Source organism: Mirounga angustirostris, unplaced genomic scaffold (assembly GCF_029215605.1).
Source record: "Mirounga angustirostris isolate CCGP_5_RB_7025 unplaced genomic scaffold, mMirAng1.0.hap1 SCAF_2, whole genome shotgun sequence".
Taxonomy (NCBI): Eukaryota; Metazoa; Chordata; class Mammalia; order Carnivora; family Phocidae; genus Mirounga; species Mirounga angustirostris.
In genome coordinates, this window is record NW_026991710.1 from 149,789,097 (window position 1) to 149,800,687 (window position 11,591).

The 11,591-nt window shown below is 39.6% G+C and overlaps 1 protein-coding gene across 1 annotated transcript; it reads left to right on the forward strand.

Annotated features, from left to right (window-relative positions):
- The first annotated feature begins 944 nt into the window (after nt 1–944).
- LOC123847791 (DNA-directed RNA polymerases I, II, and III subunit RPABC4-like) lies at nt 945–1,223 on the forward strand. The gene has a single exon (XM_045879553.1). It carries the CDS (start codon nt 945–947, stop codon nt 1,221–1,223), a length of 279 nt encoding a protein of 92 aa, XP_045735509.1.
- Nucleotides 1,224–11,591: the final 10,368 nt, after the last annotated feature.

Sequence of the window (11,591 nt, forward strand, 5' to 3'; positions counted from 1 at the left end):
GTTTCAGCATGTGGCCAGACTCCAAGTCACATTTTGTCCTTTTGGGGTTTGGACACTCACAGCACGTTGTTTTCAACGGAATTAGAACTCCAAGTCTGTGTTCCACATACTACCAAATCTGCAAACAAAACCATTCCAACACATAAAATACACTGATGACCCTGACAGTGATGATTTTGACATAGCCTAAATGAAGACAGCTTGAGCTGTGTGCCCTTTCAAAGCAATCAAAACTGTTCAGCGTCAAGAGAAAAAAAAACAGAAATTGTCACACTGCGAATGTTTACTCAACTTAGGTATACTCTAACCGAGTACACAAATAACTGATCTGAGCTGACTAAAGTTGTGTGGACATAAAAGGGAAACACAATGAATTGACACTAATAACTTACTGCAGAACATCAAAATAGGTGAGATAAAGGGGAAAATAAATAAATAATGTTAAACCAGTTTCCTTAGCAACTAACCAATCGACATAAAAAAGAAAAGGGTATGTTCTGTCTGCTTTGAACTATATGCTGCTACATAATTTGCTTATTATAGACTCTCTGTAGAGGAGTATCTGATGCAGGCTTTTTTTCATTACCTCCATGTCCAAAAGTCCTGGGATTTGGTCAACGTGTAAAGGTCATTTAAATAACAGTGTTTTTCTATCCGTTATTTAGAACAAGACTGTAAGAAACATAAACAAACCCAGAGAACTTCACTGGGTTTTTAATATCATATTGAAATAACTGATTTACCTTTGTTGTTTTTACTGTGTGAAATTGCGTGAATATGACAAATGTCACAGTGAAAATATCTAGATTTGTATTTATATGAGAAATGTGATGGGAAGGTATTTTGCAAGAGTGGTAAAAACAGAATATCTTGGCGACACCGTGAGGAGCCAGAATCTGTAAGCGTAGAGTGGGAACCGTCTCCCTGCTACCCGGGGACAAACAATGGACACTCAGAAGGACATTCAACCCGCAAAGCAGCAGCCAATGACACTTATCTGTGGGAAATGTCACACGGAAAATGACATAAAATCCAGGAATCCAGTCAGATGCAGAGATTGTGCATACAGAATAATGTACAAGAAAAGAATTAAAAGATTGGTGGCTTTTGATACTCAACGAAACACAGAATTCAGAGAAATGCCTTCGTTTGTATTTGGGTTTGCTGTTTTGCTTCTCATTGTTGTATGGCTTTTCATCAAGATACTTATCTTTATGAAATGAAATACAAATATCAAATACCAAATACCAAATACACATGATTTCATATTTCAACCACATTGCATTTAGGTGTCTATTAATAGTTTTTATGAGAAAATTACTTTTGTTCAACTACTGTTGAACAATAAGAACTTATTTTCTTGTTCAATTACTGGGTATGTAATCTGACACACAAAGGAGGTTAAAAGGGCTTCCCCAAACTACACTTTTAATCAAAACCTGGAATCCTCGGGGGCTACTGTTAAAAATGAGGGTTTCTAGAGCCCTCTAAAGGGCTGATTAAGTAAGCTCCTCGGAAACCACCCTTTGACATCACCAACGGTTGACTCTCTAGCATCATGGGGTATAGAATATACAGATGCATTTACTGTCAGTGTGCACACAGGATTTGGAGTTCTATTTTTCATTTGTTATTTGATATAGGCCTTTCTGTATCTGTATGTAATGCTTGGCTATCTATTTAAATCTTTATTTTAATTCCAGCTAATTACAGTGTTCTATTAGTTCCAGGTATACATATAATGATTCAACACTTCCATAGGAAAGAAATTTTAATGGTTCTTTTCTGTAAAGCAAAATCAACCCCAAGAGAAAGTGGATGAAGCAGACTAGTAAGGCAGGTACAGTTTCCTAAGTGTAATCATTTATTAGGGTAAAAAATTCTTTCAGAATATAAAAATAAAAGGGATTATTGGATAAATGCTTAAAACTTTTGCCTTGATCTTAGGGATGAGGAATTGATGGTCACACCTATACTCAATCTATCCCAGGACTGCATCGTTATGGAAGGTCGTGGTGGCCTCCTTAACATTCATTTTGAAGACTAGATATATTCCAATTATTATTTTTATTAATATCTATGTGTCTCTGACATTTGAAAATCTATCTATGTCAATTTTTAAAAACACCTGTCTTTCTACGCCCATCCTCAAATACTAAGTTTTATAAATGTATTACATGCTCTACAAATACTACCATGCTCAAATTTTCAGTCTTTCATTGATCCAGGTTTTTCTTTAGCCATGTCTTTTGTAATTCTGTCATTGTACCATATTAATTCTAGACCTTGTTATTTTTAGACAGAGGGGCCCCCATAAATGTGATTTCTCTATGAAAGCCCTTATAACAAACCCTAACTCATTGGAAAATGTAGTTACTCTACTCTTCACTGTTAATTTGATCACAGGTCCTTTGCATGCCAATAGTTTAATTAAATATTATTATTTAGTTAACTAGAGAGCAATTTAATGGAAAAAGTATTAGCCCTGGAACACAAGACTGCCATTTCAGACAGTCACCTACGTTTTTGTGTCTCCTTCACCTATAAAATCAGGGTAATTTGACCTCTTGCTTACCTTGACAGTTTTAAGGGAAAAAAATGGAAAAATAGATATAAAATTAATTTTACAAAATTATTTTGACTAGTGCTCATAAATATAAATATCACTATCTGAGCTTGCAGTTAACACATAACTTGTCCTGTACTAAACTGCTTACCAACAACTATGGGCTTCAGGAAAAGCATATCCAGGTCTATGGGAAAAACACTAGAAATGGGTTAAAATCTAGTCCTGCTACTCACTGATGGGCCAGTGCACTTCATTTCTTTTAGCTTCAGCTTCATTATCAAAGTGGAGGAATTATGGTAATCAGTACATGAAGGAAACCTTGCTATGAGACTCTGAAGCTATATTCAGAGATTGAATTTACAAAAAATTCAAAAATAGTAGATGAAATCAGAAATGACCAGTCCTGGGATGCCTGGGTGGCTCAGTGGGTTAAGCATCTGCTTTCAGCTCAGGGCATGATCTCAGGGTCCTGGGTCTGAGCCCTGCATCAGGCTCTCTGCTGAGTGGGGAGTCTGCTTCTCCCTCTCCCTCTTCCTGCCACTCCCCCTGCTTGTACTCTCTGTCTCTCTCTCAAATAAATAAATAAAATCTTAAAAAAAAAAAAATAACCAGTCCTAAGGAAGAATGAAATACCATATAAGGTAAGAAAGTGTAAACTGAGAAGATGTAAAAGTAAGGTGCCTTTTCACATATATAAATACACGCACATCTCCATCCCTCCTAGAGAGAGTGTCATGTAGGAAATTAGTCAAGAAAGCATGGTTGTTCGAGCAGAGGGCTCAAGGATGACAGGAAACCTGCCAGAGAAAGACAAGGGGAAGGAGCATTCCTGAAAGAGGAAACAGCCAGTGGAAAAGCTATGGGTAGAAAGTAAGCTGGCCTTGTTCATACTTCCGAATGAAGCCCATGCAACACAAATTTAAAGGTAGATGGAGGCCAACTCACTTGGGGCCTTGGGATGGGAAGCCATTGGGACAGTAAGCAGGAGACTGACATAGTTTAAGACTTGAAAGTTCTGTGACAATGGACAATACAGAGACAGCTGACAGCAAGGAAGCCCAATGAGGAGGCCCCTATAATGATTCAGGCTAACAATAACAGGGGCTGGCCCAGGGTGGCAGCTTGGAGGGAGTATGAAGTAGCTGGTTGTGAGATACATTTTGGAGTTGAGCTAATAGGACCTGTTTGAAGGATTGGCTCCAATGCTCAGTAGACAGTGTGGACTTTGGTGAAAGGCTTTGGGTCCAAATACCCACAGTGCCCCTTGTTAGCAGTGTGACTTTCCCAGGGTTCACTTTCCTCACTTGTAAGATAACCATGAGCTAATATCACCGATCTCAAAGGTTTGTTGCAAGATAGAATGAAATAATTCGTAACTGCTTCCAGTCTAATAAACGTTCACTATTATCACCACTACCGCTTGATCTCCCAGCTACTGGCCTTCCTGTCCTCGACACTCTTCAAATTGCTCTTTCTCCAATACAAATTTCACAGCTCTGTCCTGTTGAAAGTCTTCAGTGGCTCCCCATCGAGATAAAATCAACGATGGAGAATAGTATATTTGGTCCTTGATAATCTGATTCCTTTCTTACCTCTGTCACCACTTCAACCCACCTCTCACTTAACCCTTGGGCTCTAAGGAGACATTTACAGTGCCGTAAAGAGGTGACAGGCCTTATTTCTTTCCTGCCTGTGCCTTTTCTCGTGCTTTTCTCTCTGCCTGAAATGACCTTTTCTGGGGTTCTTTTCAGGACTCAACGTGAGTTGTAGCCTCCTTCAGGAAGCTTTTCCTGACTTAACAATCTGGTACAGAAAAACTGTTGTAAGATCAAAGCTGGGTCCAGTGTGGAGCAAAAATAAATGCTCAATAAATGATGAGAGAGTTGCACTTTAAAAAAAAAAAAATCTTAAAACATAAAATGTGTTCTTCTTTTGACATTCTTCTGAGCAGAGGAGGAAAGACCTGCTGACATGGCACCCAGGATTGCTGGGATTCTCAGCTGTCATAAAAGAATGCTAACCCTACTCACACATCAGAAATGACATATGCTTGTGAATTCAACCGGCATTCAAAGAAGAGCTACATGAACTAGTTTTCAGAGACTAGCCCACTGGACTAGATAATATTATGCCTGCTCTTCTATCAGTCTAGACCAGTGGAGAGATGTGGATTTAAACTATTTCATTTTTACCCCACCCAAATTATTTTTACTAAAAGGAGCTCCAGTGTATGAGCACGTGGGTGGCTCAGGTCATGATCCCGGGGTCAAGGGATTGAGCCCCTCATTGGACTCCCTACTCAGTGGAAAGCCTGCTTCTCGCCCTCCCTCTGCTGCTCCCCCTGCTTGTGCTCTCTCACGGTCTGTCAAATAAATAAATAAAATCTTAAAAAAAAAAAAAAAAAAGGAGCTCCAGTGTAATGATATCAACATATATTGGGGATTATTAAAACAGTCTTTGAAACACTATAAGAATATTGACCCAAAGGTTGTGGGAAACACTTTTACATAATTACCACTTTAGGTTGAATGGCAAGAGAAATCCCTACATTATCATACTTCCTCTTGTGAAATTGCTCGCATTTGTGTTCTTATATTGTAATTTGCTTATTAATCAGAATTAGTCTCCTTTGTCTTAGAGCCAAATCTGTACGCCTCTCAAAATAAGTATAGAGGTTATAATAGTGTGGGGTTTGTTTTGTTTTGTTTGCCGCATTCCTAATCTATTATCCCCCCACCCTATTCTATTTTCTCCTTTTGTCTTGCCTCAAATTAAGAATCCCAGTATTAACTGGTAACACTAGGGGCGCCTGAGCGGCTCAGTCGGCCTTCAGCCCAAATAATGATCTCCAGTCCCAGGATTGAGCCCCACATCGGGCTTCCTGCTCATCAGGAAGTCAGCTTCTCTCTCTCTCTCTCCCTTCCTCTGCTCCTCTCCACTGCTTGTTTTCTCTCTCTCTCAAATAAATAAATAAAATCTTTTTTAAAATGTTGGTAACACTAGTTGTAAGGAAGCGTAACAAATACGCTGCAGAATTTCTCACATGCACAGAATCTCTTGACATGCACAGTCTAGGAAAGGTGTTTCTAGCAAGCTGAGTCTACCTCCAGGTGGTCACTCCAGAACCCAGCTAACAGTGACTTTGCCATCTCCAATATGTGGCTTTGAATGTAACAGATGTCATTTTTACCCCAGTCAATAAGAAGAGAGAAAGAACATAGAGGAATATACATAGAACTTTCTTCTGGTCAGGCCTGGAAGGGATACCCACTACTTCTGCTCACACTCTCTGGCTAGAATTCAGCAGCATGGCCTCACCTACCTGCACTGGAGGCGTGGATATACAGTTTAATTATGAGCCCCAAGCAGAATTCAATGTCCACTTGTTAAACAGCTAGCAGTATCTTCTACAAACATATTGGCAAGTCCCAAACCCTTATTAGACAGAAAGAGTGAGATTAAATAGAAGCATCCATATGGAAAAATGTTTTTAAAACATTTAGAATACAAGAAGAGTATTAGGTAAAAACTCAAGTTAAATAATGTAGGATATAAAAGTAGTTAAAATTTCAATCTCCCTAACTCTCATATTTTTGTCACATTTAAAGAAAATTAAACACTTAAGAAAGTAAATGTTGAGCATTATTTATTTAGATTTAAGTAAATGTATCCTCATTTTGGAAGAGAAAACATAACCAAAACTGAACTGAGCTTAGTGTATAGTGTTTATATTTTGTGGAACATATTTTTTCAGATTAAGGTTGATTGCTGATTCATGTATACAGAATTCATTGGAGGATGAACATAATATTTTATTAGCAATGCCATCTTGTTATGCTGAATGAGTCAAACGAAGAACAAAATGCTTTTCACACAGTGTCAACAGGGAGATGGGGATATCTTCTATACCAACATTATATGAGTACTTAGAGTTGTCAAAATCATAAAGACAGAAAGTACAGTGATGGTTGCCAGGGGTGGAGAAAGGGGAGAATAGGTACAGAGCTTCAGCTTTATTTCAACTTCACAAGAGAAAAGAGTTAGGGGCACGGATGGCATGATGGTTGTACAACAATGTGAATGTATTTAGTACCACGAACTGTACACTTAAAAATGGTTAAGATGGGAAATCTAAGTATGTGTATTTTAACCCAATTAAAAAGAAGAAAAAAAACCCAAATGATAGCACACGAAGAAGAAGTGGTTAAAATGGTATTTCAAATACATGCAAAACTCCTAAATAAACATTAGCAAAGTGAGACCCACTCACTGTACCGAAAGCCTAACGTATTGTGACCAAGAAAGGTTCTGTCCTCGAAATGCAGGAAGACGGCAATTTATTAGGAAAACTACTAAGGAATGAGTGCCAACAGATTAAAGGAGAGCAACCTCTGATCATCACACTAGATATTGAAATTGCAACTGATAGAATGCAACATATGCTCCTTTAACAAAATCCTAATCAGCTAGAGATACAAGGAAACCTCTTTAAGTTGCTGAAGGCATATTTGGCATAAGCCAGCTGGGGCAGCAGCCAGGGAATCCCTAGCACTCTCACCATCAAAGTGTCTCTCTACGGCCCTGTCGGTGCCTGGGGCTTGATCCCTGTGAGGAACCTTGGTCTTCACTCATTGCATGCACTAGGTTCAGTTTAGTAATTGCGCTATTTCTTAAAAAGAGGAAACAATGGCTGTAGAAGATGCTTCGGTCATGTAGTTCCTAGAATTAAACACAGTGACATTTTAAAACTCTGATGGGAATCACATATAATTTCAAGGTCACTGCTTTGTTTGTGACATTCCCTAGGTATTTATTGCAACTAATTTTGAAGTAATTAGGAAAACTATGTGCCTTAATTCTACCTATGTTTTTTTTTTTCCTTCTTTCCCAATAATTCTTTAACTGGCCCCCTTCTTTAGAAAAGCATGTGCAGGGGCGCCTGGGTGGCTTAGTCGTTAAGTGTCTGCCTTCGGCTCAGGTCATGATCCCGGGGTCCTGGGATCGAGTCCCGCATGGGGCTCCCTGCTCCGTGGGAAGCCTGCTTCTCCCTCTCTCACTTCCCCTGCTTGTGTTCCCTCTCTCACTGTGTCTTTCTCTGTCAAATAAATAAATAAAATCTTTAAAAAAAAAAAAAAAGAAAGAAAAGCATGTGCATTTTCCTGTTCAGTGTACACTTTTCCTCCACGCATGAATAAAACACAAAAGTATGGATAAGGTGTATGCTCAGAAAACAGGCCACGGTCCGTGGGAAAGGAAGAAGCTATACACTTGAGCTCTACCACCACCTTCTGTACAAAAGATGTTTCCAGTTGCCAACACGGTGAGTTGCAAGAACGAGAGAAGACATAAAAGCTTAAGAATTCTGCCAAAGGAGAGAGCAAAAAGAGGGGAGCAGGTGTGCGGATACAAAGAGAAAGCCTCAGTTAGTAATAGCATCGTCAAACGGAACACCCCGTCCAAAGGTAACCAGCAAAGACTTCAGTAGGTGCCTGTTGCTTCAAATGTAAAGGCAGCAATACAAAACTACAAGAAACACGAAGGGTCAAGGAAACATGTCATCACAAAAAGAAAATAATAATTTTCCAATAATTGCGCTTGTCTTCCCAGCTGTGCCAGTCACGGCCAGAGAAGTCTTGTTTCTCTCCAGCAGCATTCAGAGTACTGAGGCAGGACCTCCAAGTCTGAGAGGGAGGAGGAAAACAAGGAAGCAAGTAAGAATTTCAAAGGGCATTAAAGGGGTGCAGCCCCTGCGGGCTGCTCCAGGACTTCAGCAGGAAGTCTGCACACAAGCCTTTGGGAGTAACCCACCTGAGGATCACCCACAAGGGCACCGCCAACACCCCCCTCCACAGTACTAAACCAACACTCACCCCACCCCCATTCCCACCCCAGACCCTCAGACTTGCTCCCAGGTTCCGCGGTGAGCAGGTCTGGTAACTCGAACGCTCTCCGAAAAACAGACCAGGGCCCGCAAGGGAAAAACTACAAACTGGTGCTTTAGTGCCACCCTCTGGAAAACAAAAAGAACTTTCCAGCAGTCAGCCTAGTAAGTTGTAAGAACGTGAGAAAACAGAAAGAATCTAGAATTCTGCCACAAGAGGGAGAGAGGAGTGGAGAAGTTCTACCCGCGCAAATCCTCGACAACCCCAGATAAAGCAACAACAATGAATAGTGCCACATTCATTGGCATAAGGAAATCAAGGAAATATGCCATCACCGAAAGGAAAATAATAATTCCCAACAACTGAGTTCAAATCCATGGAATATTGTGATCTAGATGATAAAGAATTTAAAATACCTGCTTTGAGAAAACACTGATTCAGAAAGATATCTGCACCCTCATGTTCATAGCAGCATTATTTGCAATAGACATAGACATGAAAACAACCCAGGTGTCCATCAACAGATGAACGGATAAAGAAGTTGTGGTACAAATATATACAATGCAAGATTATTTAGCCATAACACACACACACACACACACACACACAAAGGGGGCACATGGGTGACTCAGTTGGTTAGGCAGCCAACTCTTGATTTTGGCTCAGGTCATGATCTCAAGATCCTGGTCAAATTCTGAGGCAGGAGTCTCCTTGAGGATTCTGTCTCCTTCTCCCCCTGCCCCTCCTCCTGCTCATGCTCTCTCTCTCTCTTTCAAATAAATAAATCTTAAAAAATAATAATAATAAAAATTTTAAAAAACCACAAGGAAATCCTGCCATTTGCAACAACATGGATGAACTTTGAGGGCATTATGCTAAGTGAAATAGACAGAGAAAGGCAAATACTATATGATCTCACTTATATGTGAAATCTAAAACAAACAAGCATGCAAAAAACACACCAAACTCAGAAAACTATCTGATTTGTGGTTACCAGAAGCCTGGGGGTAAGAGGAGAGGGAATGGAGGAAGGGGGTCAAAAGATAAAAACTTCCAGTTACAAGATAAATAAGTACAAGGAATGCAATGTACTCATGACTATAGTTAATGCTGCTGTATTATATACAGGAAAGTTAAGAGAGAAAATCCTAAGAGTCTCATCAAAAGGAAAAAAAACCTTTTTTTCTTTCTTTGTTTTCTCTTTTTATTGTATCTACATGAGATGATGGATGATAACTTATTGTAATCATCTCACAATATATGTAAGTAAAACCATTATGCTGTACCCCTTAAACTTATACAATGATGGATATAAATTGTATTTCAATAAAACTGGGAATTTTAAACAAAAAACAACTGTTTTGAAAAAAAGAAACTCAGTGGGCTACAAGAAAACTTAAATAGCTCAATGATATAAGGGAAAAAATACACAACCAAAATGAGCTTGCTATGAAAGATACCAACAAATTCCAGAGTTAAGTCAACAAATGAGGACAAGGTTCAAGATGGCGGTGTAGGAAAATCCTGAGCTCACCTCCTCTCATAGACCCAACAAATCCACAACTACATATGGAATAATTCCCTCTGAAGGGGACCTAGAAACCGAATCAACAAAGCCTCTACAACAAGGGACAGCAAGCACCCAGAGAGATAAAAGAGGCTCCACAACCCTCAGATCCTGCATAGGAGAGAAAAGCCCCCAAAACACATGGATTTGAAAACCAACAGGGAATATCTCCAGGAAAACTATAGAACTGAAGGGAAAGGAAAACCCACTCTTAAGGACTCACTCACAAACACACTCACCCTGGAAACCAGCACAAAAACACCAGATTGATAGGTGATGGAGACCCACTGACTAATCTTGGAGTACCTGCTGGAGAGGGAGGAGGCAGACAGGGCTCTCCCTGGGGACTGAGACACTGGTAGCAGCCATTTTGCTGTCTTGTTCTGCTCTGCTGATCCTGGAGCTGGCAGGCAACATTTTAAAATCCTCCCTTTAGGCTATTAACACCAGACGGCCTGCCCCATTGACAGCCATGCACAGCCATGCACCTTGGCCAGAACTGTAGTTGACAAGACAATATCTTCAGCCACCAGGGCACCCACAGCAGTCACAACTGGGCTTCATAGCCAGCCTGGCTGGTGGGCTACTCCCATCCAACAGCATGGCCTTAGGAGTCATGGTTGAACCATGCAGCCAGCCAGGCATGGGAATAGTCCCACAAATCAGTACATCCCCCAGCAGTCACGGCCCCACCACAATAGGAAGGTTGCATAAAAAATACTAAAGGGACTTCTTTAAGTGAAAAAGAAAAGGCCATTACCAGAAATAAGAAAATAGATGAAAGAAAAAAATCTCAATGGTAAAGGCAAACATATAATAAAGGTAATGGATCAATCACTTATTAAGTTAGTGTGAAGTTGTTAAAAGACAAAAATTATAAAATCAAGTATAACTGCAATATTAGTTAAAGGATACACAAAATAAAAAGACTTAAAAGATATCAAAAATATAAAACATGGAGTGGGGAGAATGTAGAGCTCTTAGAATGCATTCAAATTTAAATGACCACCAATTTAAAATAGACTGTTGTATACATAGGTTGTTACATGAACCTCCTAGTAACTACAAACAAAAAACTTATAACAGATATACAAAAAGTAAAGAGAATGGAATCCAAACATAACACTAAAGAAACTCATCAAATTATAAGGGAGGAGAACAAGAGAAGAAAAGAACAGAGAACCACAAAAGCAATCAACAAAATGACAATAAGTATATATCTATCAATAATTACTTTAAATGTAAACGGACTAAATGATCCAATCAAAAAACATAGGGTAACTGAATGGATTAAAAAAAAAAACCCAAGATCCATTTACATGCTGCCTACAAGAGATTCACTTTAAACCTGAAGACACATACACACTGAAAGTGAAAAGGTAGAGAAAGATATTTCATGCAGGGATGCCTGGGTGGCTCAGTCGTTTAAGTGTCTGCCTTCAGCACAAGTCATGATCTCACGATCGTGGTATCAAGTCCCATGTTGGGCTCCCTGCTTGGTGAGAGTCTGCTTCTCCCTCTCCTCCCCACTCATGCTCCCTTGCTATCTCTGTCTGTGTCTCTCAAATAAATA